The 22,572-nt window shown below is 22.7% G+C and overlaps 5 protein-coding genes and 4 pseudogenes across 5 annotated transcripts; 5 read left to right on the top strand and 4 right to left on the bottom strand.

Moving 5' to 3' along the window:
- Positions 1 to 3,048: 3,048 nt before the first annotated feature.
- On the top strand, positions 3,049 to 4,537 carry LOC145967654 (cytochrome b-like). Its single transcript, XM_083092666.1, is given in 1 exon segment — positions 3,049 to 4,537. A coding segment is annotated over 1 exon segment (774 nt). The 5' UTR covers positions 3,049 to 3,737; the 3' UTR covers positions 4,512 to 4,537.
- On the bottom strand, positions 3,969 to 5,862 carry LOC145967664 (NADH-ubiquinone oxidoreductase chain 1 pseudogene; annotated as a pseudogene).
- Positions 5,863 to 10,857: 4,995 nt separating this feature from the next.
- Positions 10,858 to 14,944, top strand: LOC145967663 (cytochrome c oxidase subunit 1-like; the record flags this gene model as incomplete). Its single annotated transcript, XM_083092673.1, is given in 1 exon segment — positions 10,858 to 14,944. A coding segment is annotated over 1 exon segment (672 nt), but the record flags the coding sequence as incomplete, so codon positions are not given.
- LOC145967656 (ATP synthase subunit a-like) lies at positions 13,446 to 14,944 on the top strand. Its single transcript, XM_083092669.1, is given in 1 exon segment — positions 13,446 to 14,944. A coding segment is annotated over 1 exon segment (681 nt). The 3' UTR covers positions 14,127 to 14,944.
- LOC145967662 (cytochrome c oxidase subunit 3 pseudogene) lies at positions 14,147 to 14,944 on the top strand (annotated as a pseudogene).
- Positions 14,945 to 15,179: 235 nt separating this feature from the next.
- LOC145967650 (NADH-ubiquinone oxidoreductase chain 5-like) lies at positions 15,180 to 17,343 on the bottom strand. The gene is given in 1 exon segment (XM_083092663.1): positions 15,180 to 17,343. A coding segment is annotated over 1 exon segment (1,038 nt). The 3' UTR covers positions 15,180 to 16,305.
- LOC145967651 (NADH-ubiquinone oxidoreductase chain 4 pseudogene) lies at positions 15,838 to 18,775 on the bottom strand (annotated as a pseudogene).
- Positions 18,776 to 18,907: 132 nt separating this feature from the next.
- Positions 18,908 to 22,404, bottom strand: LOC145967660 (NADH-ubiquinone oxidoreductase chain 1 pseudogene; annotated as a pseudogene).
- On the top strand, positions 19,964 to 21,079 carry LOC145967653 (cytochrome b-like). The gene is given in 1 exon segment (XM_083092665.1): positions 19,964 to 21,079. A coding segment is annotated over 1 exon segment (774 nt). The 5' UTR covers positions 19,964 to 20,279; the 3' UTR covers positions 21,054 to 21,079.
- Positions 22,405 to 22,572: the final 168 nt, after the last annotated feature.

Here is a 22,572-nt window from a genome sequence, read left to right as displayed (position 1 = left end):
TTCTTCTTTCCTCTTCTCTTCTTCCCCAGCTTTGGGATGACTTCCTGACGCGAAATACTGGCATGACATAACTGTACTCCTGCATTCAAGTCCGCGAATACACTCGTAATCCGCGGATATACCGCAGTTGAATAAACACACATCGTCGATTTTCGTAAGAGTTATTCTCGTGCTGATTTTCGCCGATTGTTATACCTCACGTTACATTATAGTTTCCAATTTACCGTTGGATTCAATTTTATTTCACTCAGACATTATCGCGAGAAAACTCGATAATTCTGTATACTTATATAGCTATTATTGTTTAAATTTATATAGAAACGAACAGTTAATGAAACTTATACTAGAAATAGCGTTGGATTATTTTTACCTTCATATATATTTATTATAATAATAATAAATTATATTGATCATTTGCAAAATTCATTGCAAGAGGTGAGAAATTACATTAATAATTTATATAATGATAATTTGTTTTTTTTAGGAGAGTTTATTCATTATATTTATATTCAACATGAAAGGATGTATGTAGAAAGGAAAAAATTATATATAATTTATTTAAAAGATTATTTGATTTTAATTTTACATTTTATTCCATTAATTTTATTAATTTTTAATTTAGTCATATTACGTTAATTTATTGAATTTAAGTAGTTTAAATAAAAATATTATATATGAAAGATTTAGGTCATTTCATGGGACAGATACAAATATTTAGATCGTCCAAGAAAAACTTTAAAATATAGGGGGAAATAATAATTCGTCGTTTGCGCGAGAAATTGAAGTTTGATTTGTAATTAAGGACTCTATTTTTGGCGCGTGTTGATCTTGAGCGTTAACTTACACCACCGCCATGGAGACGTTGGGTACGTAGCTGCGTGCTCTACGACGGCAACACGCCAACTCCTTAAACAAACATAAGCTTTAAAGCGCAAGCTCGCTTAAACTTGGCGGGATAGAGTTTTGGCCCAGTTAGAACCGCGCCCGGACTTGCAAATTACGACTCTGAGACGCAATGTACGTTCGAAATGGACCAACGTTTCTCTCACTTCACGGTCGGTGCCTCGTCAGATTACGGCACCAGCAGGTACGTGGGCTACTCCGGACAGGGACTCCGTTTCTATATTGCTCATGGCATACGAATACGGCAATGTACACTTGTAATCTCAGTAGTGCACTCGACCGCTTGATAGTCCTTATATAGACGTCGTTAAACGTGCTTCCTAGTCGAATTTGAATATAACATTGCGATTATGTATCCGTCATGTCAACAAAGAAGAAAAATATGTAAAATTGATAAAACTCCAAGTTTTATGGCACGACACATTTAATTCATGCGACAGACTTTGTAAATGTATAAAACTTGAATAGTGTTTATTAAGAGTTGCTCTCCACGTCTTTTAGACATTTCAGTTTACTATCTTTAGTTTTACAATGATTATATGACGTGTGCTATATTATAATTTTAAAAATATTGCGGTAAATGTTTATACGAACGGCATGGATTATTTTTCTCTCTTTTGACATATATTGACATCCAACCTAACTTAACCCAAATCTATTTCTGATTTTAAATTGAATTTAAATTGAATTTAAATTTTTGGATTAGATTGGTTTTTTTTTGGAAAAGTGCAGAGAGAGAGGCGGTACTCCTTCCTTATGCCTTTATTTTATAATAAAGTAAAACTATAAATTACATGATTTGAAACTTTCTGTATAAAAGAAAATTTGAAATAAATGAATTCGATATACTTGCATATTTAAATCTCTAGGTAAACGTAAAGTTAATAATAATTATAAGTTTAATTATAAGTGCTTAATAATGATGAAAATCTTTCAAAAGATACTGAAAATTATGATTTTGAAAACATGTTAAAGTTAAAATCATTGGGACTAAATCTTCTTTTCTAAAATTGCAATTTTTACAATACTTCAAAATTGCGTATCTCAGGAACCAAAAGAAAGCACCACAAAATTCAAAATGTGTATTACTTAGAGATGTATCCTCTACAATATATGTACGTCAAAAAGAGAGTGATCGATGCTGTATAAGTTAATGCAAACATTTACCAATGTTACATTTGATAAAACTCTAAAATTATAAAATAGGTCGATAAAAAAATATACATTTCTCATGATTAGAATTAATTATACAAATTTCTACCAGCATTATAACGCGAGTATAATCGTAAAATATTACGAAATGAAGATTCAGCTTTCTTCCGTCTACTATCTTAGACGCGCATCGTATTTTTAAAGGTACATTACAGTTGTCCTTGGGGTAAAGTTAACCTGGCGAATTGCAATATCGCGTCCCAGTAGCATCGTAATAATGACTTTTTTATTGGAAGTGCGTCGTTCTGGATACAACAGTTTGCGCCGATGTGCTTACAGTCTTTCAGGAACTTTATGGGAGGAAGCGATATAAGAACGATTACCGGTCACACACACGAGTCGCGTTTTCGATAATAATCTAAAGCAATGCCACCTTTGAGAAAAAGAGTGATATGAAGAATTGTCCCCGATTCGAAGCGCGATGCAATAAGGTGACTTAAGGTTCTTTGATTTATGACCATTTAATGGTAGCGTCTGCATGCGAGAGAGTGACGATACGCGGCTGCAAAACAGCATTTCTCCCTCGTGGCGGATGTTAATGGCAGTTTTTGTCACGAGTCTCGAATTGCTTTCCCCTCTGATATATTTTGCTTGCGCGACATTATCTGTATTCCTATTGAATTGTCTGGAATCGTTTCTCGCCTCCCTTAATCTCATATCGTCGATTAATTTTCTTTCATTCCCTCGAGAGACGCCGCGACGATTAATCGAAGTTGAAACAATCGCAGAAATTATTGCGCAGTTGCGCCGACAGGAAATAATAAATTAAAAATTTCACTCAACATTAGCAATTCCTCCAAGTTGAGAGTTCACGCGCTCTGTTAGAAGACAGATTTATCCCATTATAATTATAATTATACTATTAATTTATAGATCTTTGATTTGTTTAAACATATCTATATGAAAGTTAAACTATATCCTATCAATTTTTTTATTTTTAATAATAATTAGAGGTCTATTAATTATTTTTCTTTATTTCTCCAGATTAATCTCAAATGAACAATTTAAAATTAAAATTAACTTTTATTTAATCATACTATTTTTAATCAATATAACCTTTTCTTACTATCTGATAAAATTTAAGCCTTTAAATCTATTTATTTATAAATATAAATTTCATGAAAATTCACCTATCATAAATATTAATAAATTAAATTTTAATAATATTTTAAATCTCTATGAATACCCAATAAATAATCTTACAATCCTATCAATATTTTATTTACTTTTCTCCCTTTTTTGCATTATTAAAATCTGTTCGATAAAATCTATTTCACTCCGAAAAATTAATTAATTTTATGAATAAAAATATTATATCATTTTTTAACAAATCTTTAATCAAACTACCCTCCCCAATCAATATCTCATACTGATGAAATTTTGGATCATTATTGGGATTATTTTTGGGTATTCAAATTATCAGAGGATTTATACTATCAATGCACTACTGCCCTAATACTAACTATGCATTTAATAGAATCATCCATATCATTCAAAATATTAACATAGGATGACTGATACATAACATTCATATTAATGGGGCCTCTATATTTTTTATTTGTATATATATCCACATTAGACGGGGAATATATTATTACTCATTTAAATTAATTAATACATGAATGGTTGGAATTTCTATTTATATTTTATCTATAGCTACAGCCTTTCTCGGATATGTGCTACCTTGGGGTCAAATATCATTTTGAGGAGCAACAGTAATCACTAATCTAGTATCTACAATTCCTTATATAGGAAATATTATTGTTCAATGAATCTGGGGGGGATTCTCCATTAATAATGCCACTTTGAATCGTTTTTATTCTTTACATTTCATCCTACCTTTTTTAATCCTATTTTTAGTTATTGTACATTTATACTTTCTTCATCAAACTGGCTCCTCAAATCCATTAGGATTAAATAGTAACTTATTTAAAGTTTATTTTCACCCCTACTTTACTTTTAAAGATAATTTTGGCTTTATAATTATATTATTATTATTTATAATCATTAACTTAGAATACCCGTACATATTTGGGGACCCAGATAACTTCAACGCTGCCAACCCAATAATCACCCCAATCCATATCCAACCTGAGTGGTATTTTTTATTTGCCTATGCCATTTTACGATCAATCCCTAATAAATTAGGGGGAGTTATTGCTCTTCTCTCATCGATTATTATTTTATATTTTATCCCCCTAATTAACTCTAAATTAAATTCATTAAATTCATACCCTATAAATCAACTCATATATTGAATATATATAAATAACTTTATTTTATTAACTTGAGCGGGAGCCCAAATCATCGAATACCCGTTTATTATTATTAGACAACTATTATCTATAATATATTTTATTTATTTTTTACTTAATATTATAATATTAAAAATTTGAGATTTAATTCTATTTTATTAAAATTAGTTAATGAACTTGATTAAAGCTTATATTTTGAAAATATAATAAAGAAATTTAAATTTTCTATTAACTTTAATATAGATATAAATTAATATTAATTCCTATTAATAAATTAAACCATAATCACCAACATAAACTTAAATCCCAAAATTAAACACATATATAACAAAACCACAGGTAAAATAATCTTTCAACATAAATACATTAATTCATCATAACGTATTCGAGGTAATAATCCACGCATTATAATAATTGTAAAACACATTAAATTAATTATAATAACTGAATAAATATATGATAATTCTATTATATTTATAAAAATAAATATTATTATTATACTAAAATACATAATCATACCATACTCCCTTAAAAAAATCAAAGTAAACCCCCCCCTAAAATATTCAACATTAAAACCAGATACTAACTCAGATTCCCCTTCAATAAAATCTATAGGACTTCGATTCAATTCTGCTAAAACCCTAATATAAAAAATTAAAAATAAAGGATATAAATAAATAACATATCACATATAATATTGAAAATATATAAAATCTATAAATGAATAACTCTCCCTTATAATCATTAAAATTAAAATAATTAAAATAAACCTAACCTCATATGATAGTATTTGAGAAACTGATCGAATTGAACCTATTATTGAATATATAGAATTTGCAGATCAACCTAAACACACAACAACATATCTTCTCACTGACATAAAAATAATCATCAATAAAAGAGAATAATTTATAAAATAAATATTAGTAAAATAAGGATATAAAATTCACATTATTATTATTATTACAAATATAATTATGGGAGAAAAATAATATAAATTATAATTTGACTTAAAAATAAAAAATACCTCCTTACTTAACAACTTAATTGCATCTCTAAATGGTTGTATAATCCCTAAAAAGCCAACCTTATTTGGACCTTTACGATTTTGAATATAACCCAAAATTTTTCGCTCTAATAAAGTCAAGAAAGCCACCCCTACTATAACAGTCAAAACTAACAAAATTAATCTTAAAAAATTTAACTTAACATATATCAATATATAATAATTAATTATTACTTATATATTTATTTAACTTTTATATAATATATATAATTAAATTCTAAATTTAACACACTAATCTGCCAAAGTAATTTAATATTATTTTTATTATTAATCACTACTAAAAAAAAATTTTTAAATAATTAGTCCTTTCGTACAAAATTATTTCTATATAATTATAGATAGAATCCGATCTGGCTCACGCCGATCTAAACTCAAATCATGTAAAATTTTAATAGTCGAACAGACTAAAATATTAAACTTCTCCATTTAATTTTTATTTTAATTCAACATCGAGGTCGCAATCATTTTTATCAATAAGATCTTTTTAAAAATATTACGCTGTTATCCCTAAGGTAATTAATTTTACTAAAAAATTTTAAAAAATTTTATTCATCTTAAAATAAACCATAAATTAATGTTATTTTTTCATCTTAAAGTTAATTAAATTTAATAATCCTCCCAACTAAATATAAAATATAAACTTAATAATAAAACATATTATTTAAAATTTTATATAAAATTCTATAGGGTCTTCTCGTCCCATAATCACATTTTAGCATTCTTACTAAAAATTTAAATTTTTAAATTTATATTAAAGACAGTTTGAATTTCATTTATTCCTTTATACCAGTTCCTAATTAAGAAACAACTGATTATGCTACCTTTGCACAGTCAATATACTGCGGCTATTTAATTTATCATCATGGAGCAGAATTAATCTTATATTATAAACATAAAACCATGTTTTTATTAAACAGGTGAACTTAAAATTAAATCTTTTAATACTTAATCTTATTTGCCTAGTTCCTTTAATAAATTTTTAAATTACTAATATATTCATATTAATTTTTAATACTAATTTAATCATTTTTACTTTAAAAATTTTATTATTTTAAATATTTTTTTATTTAATTAAATTAAATTATAAATTTTTAATTAAAAATTTATAAATTATTAAATTATTTATAAAAAATTCAAATTTTATGAATATTTTTAAAATCATCCTATAAAGTTAATTTTAATATAAATTTACAGTTTATCCCGTAAATTTTTAATATATATCATTATTATTGTATAAAATTAAACTTTTTATTTATCAATAATTTTTAATTAATTATATATATATATATATATATATATATATGATATTATAATTAATTTTTATTATCTATTTATATATTAAAATTAAATTTAATCAAAAAAAACTAGATATCAAAAAACTTGACTAAAATATCTTCTCTAAATAATCATTTAAAATAATTTTACAACATTAACTCTCATAATTATTTAACTCTTTTTTTTTCGAGATATTTTAAAATCTTAAATTTTTATTTAATTAACTCTGATACCAAAGATACAATAATTTAAATTTACTTATATTAATCTATATAATAATAATAATTTTTATTTATATTATTCATTTACATTACTTTTTTTATAATATTAATAATTATTTTAATTTAATTACTCTAACTACTTATTTTTTTTATAATTTTAATTAATTTTAAAAATCATCCTTAATTACTCAATATAATTTTACCTATAATTTAATAATTAATTTTTTAATAATTAAAATTTTAATATTAAATTAAATTAATCTATTCTATGTAAATGAATTATTTTTATTAAACTAAAATTTTAAATTCCTCTAAATACACTTTCCAGTACATTTACTATGTTACGACTTTTCTCATATATTGAAAATGACGGGCAATTTGTACATACTTAAATTATTTATTCAATTTATAAATTTATATAAATTTACTTTTAAATCCACTTTTATTTATAAATTAAATTATAAAAACTAATTATTTAATTAATTGTAACTCATTTAAATTCTTAATTATTCTACATTTTGATTTGATTTATAATTTAATTAAATTTTTTAATTATTCATCTACTAATATAATTTTTCAACAACAATACATAAAATTATAAAATTAAGTTTTTCTATTCGTGGACTATCAATTTAACAAACAAGTTCCTCTAAATATTAAATACCGCCAAATTTTTTATCTTTAATGTTTCACATTTAATAATTAATTAAATTTAACTTAATAAAAATAATAGGGTATCTAATCCTAATTTATAATTAAATTTTTTAAAATTAACATTTTTTTTATTAATTTTTAAATTTATACCTATATTTCACCATAAGTAATTAATTTTAAAATTAATTTTTAATAAATAATACTTATCTTACTAATTAAAAAAATTATTTACTATTTTTAGTTTAACCGCAATTGCTGGCACTAATTTTTATTAATAATCCTAATAATTTTCTATTACTAATTTACATTAATACATAATTATTTTAAATATTAATTAATATTATTATACTAAATTATTTAAATTTAATCAATTAAATTATTTTAAAAAATTATTTATATTTAAATTATTCAAATAAATTTGCATAAAAAAATTAACTATTTATCTTTATTATTATTTTTTATTATTCATTAAGTTTTTTTGTCTAAATACTTATATTTGAATAAATTTCATTAAAACTTTACTCACTTATCCTTATAACTCTTCTACTCTCTTCCCCCCTACTATTAATTATTATTTAAAATATTAATATTTCTCCCCCTTTCACCCTCAAAATATTAATTTTTTAAATATACATAAATAGCTATTATAATTATGACCCCCCTCTCTAAAACCCTAATGCCTTATTTTATATTCTTCATATAATTAGAGTTCTTTTACATAATTTTAATTTTTTATGTATTTTTTTTTTACATATCCTATTCTTCAATATTCCAAATCTTTTCACTCAATCTCCCGCTCAATTAACCCCCCGCTACTCTCTAAAACCCCAATGCCTTATTTTATATTCTTCATATAATTAGAGTTCTTTTACATAATTTTAATTTTTTTATATTAATATTTAATTAATTATAATTTTTAATATATATATTAATATTAATTACATTAATATATTAATATAAGTTATTATTAAAATTATTATTAAATAAATATATTAATATTAAAATATTTATTTAATAATAATTAATAATAATTAATTAATTATTAATAATTAATTTATTTTTAATTTAATTTATGTAATTATAAATACATAATTTCTCTATTTTTTTTATATAATTAATAATTAATTTTATTTTTAATAATTAATTAATATTAAATAATATATAATATATATATAATAATTAATAAGTATTTAATTATTAATAAATAATTAATAATAATTATATGATTAATTATACATTAAAGAATTAAAATAATGATTAATTATTAATTATTAATATAAAATTTAAACAATTTTCATTTTTAACCAAAAAAGTTTCCTACTTATACATTACATTTTTATAATTTCACTATTTTAATTTTTATTTATTTTTTATTTACTTATCTAAAAATTAAAATAAATTATTTATTACTTACATAAAACAATTTATTTAACAATATGTTTTTTTCAAATATATAATTATATATCCCCCTTCCTCTTACCCCCTCCCTCTTCCTTTCTTGTTTTATACTATGTGTAAATTTTACTAAAATTTATTTTTCATTTAATTCAATAAAATTATTATTTTAATTATTTTATTAATCAATGATATGCCTGAAAAAAGGATTATTTTGATAGAATAAATCATACATTTTTAATTTTTAATGTTTTCATTATATATATATCAAATAAGTAAGCTAATACACAAAGCTTTTAGGTTCATACCCTAAAAATAGATATTCTTATCTCTTATTTATCTTACTACTACTCAATAAATTATTAAATTCTATAATTTAATCTATTTATCAATTCTATATTTAATAGATCAAACTATTTCCTTAAAATTCAAAAATTTATATGCATTAATCTTACATTAAAATATATTCCTTAAAATTAATTTAATTAATTAAATATTTTTTAATATTCTTTTTAATTTTTATAATTATTATTAATTAAAAAATCTTTTTATTTTTTTTAATATATTTATTAAATTTTTTATTATTCTTAATTTATTGCTATTTTCAATCTCATCTATTTTTTTAAATGATCTTTTTATCATTTGATTTTTTATAGAAATCAACAACTTTATATTTATCTGTCTTATGTGCTTAAAAACTTCAAATAAAAAAATTATCTTTTTTTATTTCATCATCCAAACTATAGCATCCTTATTCATAATCTTTTCCCTACTTTTTAGATCCTTTCTCTTCTTTCAATTTAATTCCTCTAAAATAATATTTATTCTATCATTAAGTTTAAAGTTAGGAATCCCTCCCTTTCATCTTTGAATACCGTCAATTTCTTTATTTTTAAGTTGAGAAATTTTATTTTTTTTTCTATCAATTCAAAAAATCACCCCATTATACATAATATCACTTATAGAAATCAAACCTCTAATATTTTATTTAATAATCCTAAGCTCTTCTTTTATCTCCGTATTTAAAATAATAATAAATTTAAACTTTAAAATTATCCTAACTTACTCATCAATTAATCAAACAAGATGAATAATTTTATTAATTATATTTAAAAATATACTTTGATTTATATATTTTATTATTTACTCTATTATTCTCTTAATAATTAATATAATATTTCAATTTTTAAATATATCTTATAATTTTTTTTATAATATTAAACCCCTAAATATCCAACTAATTTATGTATTTATATTTTTTAATATAGCGGGGCTACCACCCCTATCTTTCTTCTTTATAAAGTGATTCAGAATTTATACTTTTTTAATAAACTCCAATATATACTTAATCTTCATCATCATATTATTTAACTCATTTATCTTAATTTATATTTATATTAATATAATAACGCTCTTAATATTTTTTTACTCCATAAAATCTAAATTATTTTTTATAATTAATCACCCATTTAAAAAAACCTACCTCATCTTATTTTCAAGGTTTTTCCTATCTTTAATTATAATTTTAATTTAATTAAAGATTTTAAGTTATTCCAAACTTTAAACCTTCAAAGTTTAATATATAATTTCATCTATTATAAATCTTATTTATTAATGTCTTAATTCTTACTATTAGATTTCTTTAAATTTGCAATTTAATATTTTATAAACCTAAACTATAAAACAATTTATATATAGTATTAGAAAATTTACCTTTCATTTATAAATTTACAATTTATTACTTTTAAATCAGACATAATACTTATAAACTATATATATATATATATATATATATATATATATATATATATATATATATATATATATATATATATATATATATAATATGAATAAATGATTATACTCAACAAATCATAAAGATATTGGGATTCTATATTTTATCTTTGCAATTTGATCTGGAATAATTGGATCCTCCATAAGAATAATTATTCGCTTAGAGCTGGGATCCCCCAACTCACTAATTATAAATGATCAAACTTTTAATACTATTGTTACAAGACATGCTTTTATTATAATCTTTTTTATAGTTATACCCTTTATAATCGGGGGATTTGGTAACTTTTTAATCCCCTTAATATTAGGATCTCCTGATATAGCCTACCCCCGTATAAATAATATAAGATTTTGATTACTTCCCCCCTCAATCTCCCTTCTAATTTTAAGAAATTTTATTAATGAGGGATCTGGAACAGGTTGAACTATTTATCCCCCCTTAGCGTCTAATACCTTTCATAGGGGCCCATCTATTGATTTAACTATCTTCTCCCTTCATATTGCTGGTATGTCTTCAATTCTTGGGGCAATTAATTTCATTTCAACAATTTTAAACATACATAACACTAATATCTCATTAGATAAAATTCCCCTCTTAGTTTGATCTATTCTTATTACAGCAATTCTTCTCCTCCTTTCTCTCCCCGTCCTAGCAGGAGCTATTACAATATTACTAACAGATCGAAATCTTAACACTTCCTTCTTCGATCCCTCTGGTGGGGGAGACCCTATTTTATACCAACATTTATTTTGATTCTTTGGGCACCCCGAAGTATATATTTTAATTCTCCCAGGATTTGGCCTAATTTCCCATATTATTATAAATGAGAGGGGAAAAAAAGAAACCTTTGGGGCTTTAGGAATAATTTATGCAATCATTACTATTGGGTTTCTAGGATTTATTGTTTGAGCCCATCATATATTTACTATTGGATTAGATATTGACACACGAGCTTATTTCACATCAGCAACCATAATTATTGCTATTCCAACTGGAATTAAAGTATTTAGATGAATCACAACTCTCCACGGATCAAAAATCAATTATAATTCATCTTTATGATGGGCTATGGGCTTTATTTTTTTATTTACCATTGGAGGTTTAACAGGAGTAGTACTTTCTAACTCCTCTATTGATATTATTCTACACGATACTTATTATGTAGTGGCTCATTTTCATTATGTACTGTCAATAGGTGCTGTATTTGCTATTATTGCAAGATTTATCCACTGATTTCCTCTTATTACTGGATTCTCCCTCAATAACTTCCTCCTAAATATTCAATTTATTAGAATATTTATTGGTGTTAATCTAACATTTTTTCCCCAACATTTCCTAGGTCTGAGTGGTATACCACGACGATATTCAGATTATCCAGACAATTTCCTCTCATGAAATATTATTTCATCAATAGGATCTCTTATCTCAATTATTAGATTAATTATACTCTTATTTTTAATCTGAGAGGCACTATCTTCTAAACGTATAATTATTAACATATTCTATTTAAACTCTTCTTTAGAATGATTAAATTACTACCCTCCCCTAAACCACAGATATAATGAAATCCCCTCAATTTAAATATTTTATCATAAGTTTTTAATATGGCAGAAAAGTGCAATAGACTTAAACCCTATATATAAAGTTTTTTAAATCTTTTATTAAAAATTAACACCTGATTAATTTCATTACAAAATGCAAACTCACCATCCTCTGAACTAATAATTTTTTTTCATGATTTTACCATGATTATTTTAATTTTTATTACTTTTATAATCTTATTTTCCATAATTTTCTTATTCTTTAATAAAATAACTAATCGATTCCTGCTTCAAGGTCATTTAATAGAAATAATCTGAACCATCTCCCCCATAATTATTTTAATATTTATCGCAATCCCCTCATTAAAAATCTTATATATCACAGAAGAAAATCACACAAATAAATTAACAATCAAGTGTATAGGACATCAATGATATTGAAGATATGAATATTCTGATTTTATTAATATTGAATTCGACTCCTACATAATCCCATCAAATGATCCTATATTAAATAAATTTCGACTCCTAGATACCGATAACCGATGTATTCTCCCATTTAATATTCCAATTCGAATTCTCACATCATCAATTGATGTAATCCACTCATGAACAGTCCCTTCTTTAGGAATTAAAATAGACTCAACCCCAGGACGTTTAAACCAATCTATATTATATATAAATCGCCCTGGTTTATTTTTTGGTCAATGCTCAGAAATTTGTGGAATAAATCATTCATTTATGCCTATTTGCCTAGAATCAACTAATTTTTATAACTTTAAAAATTGATTATTTAATATAACTAATTAATTAGTAATAATAATAATAACAAATAATAATTAATATATTTTACATTAAATGACTGATTTTAAGTTTTGATCTTTTAAATCAAATATAATAGATTTATACTATTTTTAATGAAAAGAATTAGTTTAAAAAAAACTCTAAATTGTCAATTTAATAATATTTTATTTAATTTAAATATTCTTTTATTCCTCATATAATACCTATATTATGAATGCTTACTTTTACTCTATCTTTCTTATTACTAATCTTTCTATGTGCTTTAACTTATTTCTTTTACCTACCCAATCTAACTTATAAAAAACTCAATATAAAATTTCATAAATGAAACTGAGTATGATAATAAACCTATTTTCAATTTTTGACCCCTCTACTAGAATAAAATTCTCATTAAATTGATTAAGGATAGGGTTAATTATTCTTATTTTTCCATTTCAATTTTGATTAATCCCCTCACGATTTATTATAATATGAAATATTATTTTTAAATTCTTAATTAAAGAATTTAAAATTATCACTAAATACTCTATAATAAACCTAATTATTTTTATTAGACTATTTTTTTTCATTTTTATCAATAATATCTTAGGTTTATTCCCATACATTTTTACAGCTTCTAGACACTTAAGATTTTCCCTATCCTTATCATTATCCCTATGAATCTCAATAATATTATTTAATATTTACTTTTTTCTTAGTGATTTTTTTTCTCATCTAACCCCTCAGGGAACCCCATTTATCTTAATACCTTTTATAGTCTTAATCGAATCCATCAGACTGATTATCCGCCCTTTAACATTAGCTATTCGTTTGACAGCTAATATAATCGCCGGGCACTTACTTTTAACCCTATTAGGTTCCTCTGGACTTTTAATTAATAATTTAATTATTATAATTATTATATTATTATCACAAATTATACTTTTTATTTTAGAAATTTCTGTGAGACTTATTCAAGCCTATGTTTTCTCAATCTTAACTACCCTATATTGTAGGGAAATTTAATATCTATAAATTTTATAAATATGATAAAAACTCCTAATCAAAATCACATATTTCATATAGTCTCTATTAGTCCCTGACCAATCCTTATCTCCCTAAGATTATTTAATAATTTAATCTCAATAATTATATGATTTCATAAAATAGATTATGCAGTTACGATTTCATTTCCATGTACTATCTTATGTCTATATCAATGATGACGGGATGTAATTCGTGAATCAACCTTTCAGGGATCCCATACTTACTCAGTTTATGAGGGACTTCGTTTGGGGATAATCTTATTTATCATCTCTGAAGTTTTCTTTTTTATCTCATTTTTCTGAGCTTATTTTCACTCCTCATTAGCCCCATCCATAGATATTGGACAGTTATGGCCACCATTAGGAATTAAGCCATTTAATCCATTTGATATCCCCCTCCTTAATACAATTATCCTAATTTCTTCTGGTATAACTATTACTTGAACTCATTACTCTATTTTAAATAAAAATTTTCTAGAAAGAAAAAAAAGTCTAATAATAACTATTAGTTTGGGGGTATACTTTTCCACTCTCCAATTAATTGAATATAAAGAATCACCATTTACTATTTCAGATTCTATTTATGGGTCATCATTTTTTATAGCCACGGGATTCCACGGAATTCATGTTATTATTGGAACAACCTTTTTACTAATCTCCTTATTTCGCTTATTATCCCTCCATTTTAGAAATACCCATCATTTTGGATTCGAAGCAGCAGCTTGATATTGACACTTTGTAGATGTTGTTTGATTATTTCTTTATATCTCAATTTACTGATGAAGTTATTAAACTTTATTTATATAGTATAAAAATTACATTTAATTTCCAATTAAAAAATTTAATTAAATTCTTAATATAAATAATTTTTTTTTTAATTATTATAATATTTATATTTTTTTTCATCTCCGTTATAATACTAATATTAAATATTTTAATTTCTTTAAAATTACTAAAAAATCGAGAAAAGATATCCCCATTTGAGTGTGGATTTGATCCTATCTCAAAATCTCGAATACCATTTAGAATTCAATTTTTTTTAATTAGGTTAATTTTTTTAATTTTTGACATTGAAATCACATTATTAATCCCCCTTGTTTTATTAATACACAGATTCAATAAAATACCCGTTCTTCTCTCATTTTTATTCTTAATTATCCTAATCATTGGGCTACTAATTGAGTATTTAGAAAAATCAATTGACTGAAAAATCTAAAATCTCATCTAATATTAAATAAAGGATTTTAGTTAAAATAAATAACATTTAATTTGCTCTTAAAAATCATATCTAATATATAAATCTTTTTTTTATAGTATAAATTAATACATTTAATTTCGACTTAAAAAATGATATATAATCTAAATTAATTGAAACCAAATTAGAGGTAAATTATTGTTAATAATTCTATTGAAATGTTCTTCCAATTAATTTTTTCCCACACATATGTGTATATACATATGTATACGCACATTGTGAAAGGGAATAGAGAAGTAATCTTAATTTGAACTTCTAATTCAAAACTCAATGATTTTAATCATTATACTTCAAAATTTATATAGTTTAACTATAAAACATTATATTTTCACTATAAAAATAATATAAATTTATTTTAATATTTATAAATACCTAAAAAAAAATTTTTTTCTTAATATCTTCAATATTAAACTTTTAACTCAATAAGCTATTTAGATTATTTTTATATTAAAAAAACTAACAAAAAAACCATTCTAATGATAAATATATATATATATATATTATGATAATTATTATTCAACTTAATACTTTCCATGAACTTTAAGATTAAGTCCTTTTCAATAAACTCTACCCACTCCATATCTATTTTAAATCATTTTACTCCCATATTTAAAAATGGCTTATAAATTCATAAAAATAAGAAATTTAACATTCACATAGATCTAAAAAAATATGTTAAAACATAAATCTGAATTAAATTCTTTATATATAATAAATTCATTAGTAAAACACCTATAATTATAAAAACTAATGTTAATAATTTTAATCTTACACTAATATAAATAAAATAGTTATCAAAAAAACAAACCCAAAAAAATATTGCACCCCCAAAGACTCTCATCCCTAACAATATAAGCATCGAAATATTTATTAATACATTTTCCTTAATATTATTTAATCTAATTCATTTAAACTCCCTAAAAAAAACATAATACATCAAACGCAATGAATATGAAACAGTAAGTATTAATGACATGATAATAAAACTAATAATAAAAATATTAAAATTTATTATATAAATTATTTCTATAATTAAATCCTTTGAATAAAACCCAGATAAAAATGGAAAGCCTATTAGGGCTAATCTTGCTACATAAAATCTTATTATTGTAAAGGGGATATACTCATTTAATTTTCCATAAAACCGAATATCCTGATTATTATCTATAAAATGAATTATAACACCCGCGCACATAAATAACAAAGATTTAAATACCGCATGAGTTAAAAGATGATAAAAAGCTAAAAATTTTACACCTAACCTTAAAATTATTATTATCAAACCTAATTGCCTCAGAGTAGATAAAGCAATAATTTTTTTTAAATCTACCTCAAAATTAGCCATCAACCCAGACATAAATATTGTAAAAACTGAAATATATAATAAAATAGTCCCAGTCTCAAACCTAATTAAAAATCTATTAAATCGAAATAATAAATAAACTCCCGCAGTAACTAGGGTAGAAGAATGAACTAACGCAGAAACCGGAGTGGGGGCTGCTATAGCTAAGGGTAATCACACAGAAAAAGGAATCTGAGCTCTTTTTGTTAGACCCGCTAACAAAATTATTATTATAACTACCCCTCCCTTATACTCTAATAAAAACCACATATTTCATCTTCCATATATAAAAACCAACCTAATCGATATTAATAGACCCACGTCCCCTAAACGATTAGATAAAACTGTTACTATCCCAGAATTGAAAGAAATATAATTTTGATAATAAATTACTAAACAATAAGATCTTAACCCTAGCCCGTCTCAGCCAAACAAAATTCTAATTAAATTAGGCCTTATAATTATTAAAATTATAGAAAAAATAAATAAATTCAATAAGCTAATAAAACGATTAATATGCTTATCACAACCTATGTAAACTCTTCTATATAATATAATTATAGAAGAAATTAATATCACCACCCTAATAAATAAACACATAATTCAATCCAACAAAATTATTATTTCTATATTTAAAGAATTAAAATTAAATATTAATCACTCCAATATAACCCTCAATTCTAAGTAATACAAATATAAACCCAATAAATAAAATAAAATTCTTATTATTATTATAAAATAAAAATAAATATATAAATTAATTATAATTTAAGATAATTTCTTACATCATTAACCCCACAAATTAATATTTTTAATTAAACTACTTAAATCTCTTATTAATATATTATTATTAAATTAAATAATAAAATAATTAAAGGAATAAAATGTAAAATTAAAATTATATAATCCTTAAAATAAATTAAATATAATTTCTTACTCTCAATATAAACCATTCCGTGTTGAACATATGAATATAAATATAAGGAATAAGCCCTGTTAAAAAAACAAATAATTATTAAATAAATTATCAATATAAAATCCCATCTTACAATAACCCTAATCAAAAACACTTCCCTAATAAAATTTAAGGACAGAGGAAAAGAAAAATTTATTGCACAAAAAATTATTCATCATATTCTTAAAGAAGGATAAATGTTTAATATACCCTTATTAAAAAACATTAAGCGTCTCAAAGATCGTTCATAATACAAATTAACTATATAAAATAACCTGGAAGAACATAAACCATGAGAAATCATTAAAATATATGATCTAACAAATCTTAATTTTATTATAGTATATAAACAACATAACATTATATTCATGTGAACGACTGAAGAATAAGCAACCAATCTTTTCATATCAATTTGAACTAAACATACTAACCTAATATAAATTCCCCCTATAATTCCAATACTTATAAAAATATAACTATATTTTAAAGATCTCACATAAAAAATTTCAATAAATCGCAGTAAACCGTACCTCCCCAACTTTAATAAAACCGCAGCTAAAACTATAGATCCATATACAGGAGCCTCAACGTGAGCCTTAGGTAATCATAGGTGAAATAAAAAAATAGGTATTTTAATTAGAAACGCCATAAATAAAATTAAATAATCAATTAGCCTCAAATTAACATAATTATTTATTTTTAATAATTCTATCTCAAAAGTATGTATAACCCCATATAACTTTATAATATACACCAGTAAAGGTAAAGAAATAAATATTGTATATATTAATAAATAAAAAGAAGCACTTAACCGTTCAAAATTATACCCCCAATAAATAATTATAATAAAAGTGGGAATTAAACTTAACTCAAAAATTAAATAAAATATTATTAAATTTCTTAGTGAAAATAACATTATTAAAATAAAACCTATTACTATAAAAATTATTAACTTAATCAACGTCTTCCTATATAATTGAATTACTATCAATATCAAACCCAAAATTCATATTCTCAATAAAATTAAATAAAAAGAATAAAAATCAAACTTTCACAAAAATCTAACCCTAACTCAAATCAAATCTTTAAACATAAACTTAAATAAAAAAACTAACCTTATTAAAAAGCAAATATTATAATAAAATATAATTTTTTTATTATAAATTATTATAAAACTTATAAATAAAAAAAAAATAAAAATTTTTATCATATTAAAATTTACTAAAATTAAACATATAATATAACTCATTACCATGATATCGAACAATTAAAACTAATAAAGATAGCCCCAATGTTCTCTCACAAACCATAAAAACTAAATAATAAACTATAAATAATTCTAAATTTAATATCCTATAAATTAAATACATAATTATTGAAAGATTTAAAATTATTATTTCAAATATTATCAAAACTACCAACATAAATTTGTATATAAAAATTAATCTCACAAAAATAATTATGCACAAATACATATAAATTATTAAATCAATTATAATATTAAAAAATTTCATTTGTAGTTTAATTTAAAACCTTAATTTTGTAAATTAAAAATATTTTTAAAAAAATCACATGATAAAAATAAACTCATCAAAAAATACACTATATATACTTAGACTCATACACCTATATTAATAATTGTAACCTTTAATTTCCAAAATTAATATTCTTATTATTAAACTATTTTTTGTTCTAAAATAACTTATGATAAAATACTCTGCCTCTTATGTTAATTATTTTTTACATATTTTACTAATTCTTATAATCTTATTTTTATTAATAAATATATCCAATCATCCCATTATAATTATAATTATACTATTAATTTATAGATCTTTGATTTGTTTAAACATATCTATATGAAAGTTAAACTATATCCTATCAATTTTTTTATTTTTAATAATAATTAGAGGTCTATTAATTATTTTTCTTTATTTCTCCAGATTAATCTCAAATGAACAATTTAAAATTAAAATTAACTTTTATTTAATCATACTATTTTTAATCAATATAACCTTTTCTTACTATCTGATAAAATTTAAGCCTTTAAATCTATTTATTTATAAATATAAATTTCATGAAAATTCACCTATCATAAATATTAATAAATTAAATTTTAATAATATTTTAAATCTCTATGAATACCCAATAAATAATCTTACAATCCTATCAATATTTTATTTACTTTTCTCCCTTTTTTGCATTATTAAAATCTGTTCGATAAAATCTATTTCACTCCGAAAAATTAATTAATTTTATGAATAAAAATATTATATCATTTTTTAACAAATCTTTAATCAAACTACCCTCCCCAATCAATATCTCATACTGATGAAATTTTGGATCATTATTGGGATTATTTTTGGGTATTCAAATTATCAGAGGATTTATACTATCAATGCACTACTGCCCTAATACTAACTATGCATTTAATAGAATCATCCATATCATTCAAAATATTAACATAGGATGACTGATACATAACATTCATATTAATGGGGCCTCTATATTTTTTATTTGTATATATATCCACATTAGACGGGGAATATATTATTACTCATTTAAATTAATTAATACATGAATGGTTGGAATTTCTATTTATATTTTATCTATAGCTACAGCCTTTCTCGGATATGTGCTACCTTGGGGTCAAATATCATTTTGAGGAGCAACAGTAATCACTAATCTAGTATCTACAATTCCTTATATAGGAAATATTATTGTTCAATGAATCTGGGGGGGATTCTCCATTAATAATGCCACTTTGAATCGTTTTTATTCTTTACATTTCATCCTACCTTTTTTAATCCTATTTTTAGTTATTGTACATTTATACTTTCTTCATCAAACTGGCTCCTCAAATCCATTAGGATTAAATAGTAACTTATTTAAAGTTTATTTTCACCCCTACTTTACTTTTAAAGATAATTTTGGCTTTATAATTATATTATTATTATTTATAATCATTAACTTAGAATACCCGTACATATTTGGGGACCCAGATAACTTCAACGCTGCCAACCCAATAATCACCCCAATCCATATCCAACCTGAGTGGTATTTTTTATTTGCCTATGCCATTTTACGATCAATCCCTAATAAATTAGGGGGAGTTATTGCTCTTCTCTCATCGATTATTATTTTATATTTTATCCCCCTAATTAACTCTAAATTAAATTCATTAAATTCATACCCTATAAATCAACTCATATATTGAATATATATAAATAACTTTATTTTATTAACTTGAGCGGGAGCCCAAATCATCGAATACCCGTTTATTATTATTAGACAACTATTATCTATAATATATTTTATTTATTTTTTACTTAATATTATAATATTAAAAATTTGAGATTTAATTCTATTTTATTAAAATTAGTTAATGAACTTGATTAAAGCTTATATTTTGAAAATATAATAAAGAAATTTAAATTTTCTATTAACTTTAATATAGATATAAATTAATATTAATTCCTATTAATAAATTAAACCATAATCACCAACATAAACTTAAATCCCAAAATTAAACACATATATAACAAAACCACAGGTAAAATAATCTTTCAACATAAATACATTAATTCATCATAACGTATTCGAGGTAATAATCCACGCATTATAATAATTGTAAAACACATTAAATTAATTATAATAACTGAATAAATATATGATAATTCTATTATATTTATAAAAATAAATATTATTATTATACTAAAATACATAATCATACCATACTCCCTTAAAAAAATCAAAGTAAACCCCCCCCTAAAATATTCAACATTAAAACCAGATACTAACTCAGATTCCCCTTCAATAAAATCTATAGGACTTCGATTCAATTCTGCTAAAACCCTAATATAAAAAATTAAAAATAAAGGATATAAATAAATAACATATCACATATAATATTGAAAATATATAAAATCTATAAATGAATAACTCTCCCTTATAATCATTAAAATTAAAATAATTAAAATAAACCTAACCTCATATGATAGTATTTGAGAAACTGATCGAATTGAACCTATTATTGAATATATAGAATTTGCAGATCAACCTAAACACACAACAACATATCTTCTCACTGACATAAAAATAATCATCAATAAAAGAGAATAATTTATAAAATAAATATTAGTAAAATAAGGATATAAAATTCACATTATTATTATTATTACAAATATAATTATGGGAGAAAAATAATATAAATTATAATTTGACTTAAAAATAAAAAATACCTCCTTACTTAACAACTTAATTGCATCTCTAAATGGTTGTATAATCCCTAAAAAGCCAACCTTATTTGGACCTTTACGATTTTGAATATAACCCAAAATTTTTCGCTCTAATAAAGTCAAGAAAGCCACCCCTACTATAACAGTCAAAACTAACAAAATTAATCTTAAAAAATTTAACTTAACATATATCAATATATAATAATTAATTATTACTTATATATTTATTTAACTTTTATATAATATATATAATTAAATTCTAAATTTAACACACTAATCTGCCAAAGTAATTTAATATTATTTTTATTATTAATCACTACTAAAAAAAAATTTTTAAATAATTAGTCCTTTCGTACAAAATTATTTCTATATAATTATAGATAGAATCCGATCTGGCTCACGCCGATCTAAACTCAAATCATGTAAAATTTTAATAGTCGAACAGACTAAAATATTAAACTTCTCCATTTAATTTTTATTTTAATTCAACATCGAGGTCGCAATCATTTTTATCAATAAGATCTTTTTAAAAATATTACGCTGTTATCCCTAAGGTAATTAATTTTACTAAAAAATTTTAAAAAATTTTATTCATCTTAAAATAAACCATAAATTAATGTTATTTTTTCATCTTAA

The sequence above is a fragment of the Camponotus vicinus genome, unplaced genomic scaffold (assembly GCF_025532165.1).
Source record: "Camponotus vicinus isolate PSW18456_S1 unplaced genomic scaffold, iyCamVici1.0 SCAF_20, whole genome shotgun sequence".
NCBI classification, from domain to species: domain Eukaryota; kingdom Metazoa; phylum Arthropoda; class Insecta; order Hymenoptera; family Formicidae; genus Camponotus; species Camponotus vicinus.
The sequence above is the reverse complement of the archived record's forward strand: the minus strand, read 5'-3'. Positions and strand labels throughout refer to the sequence as shown.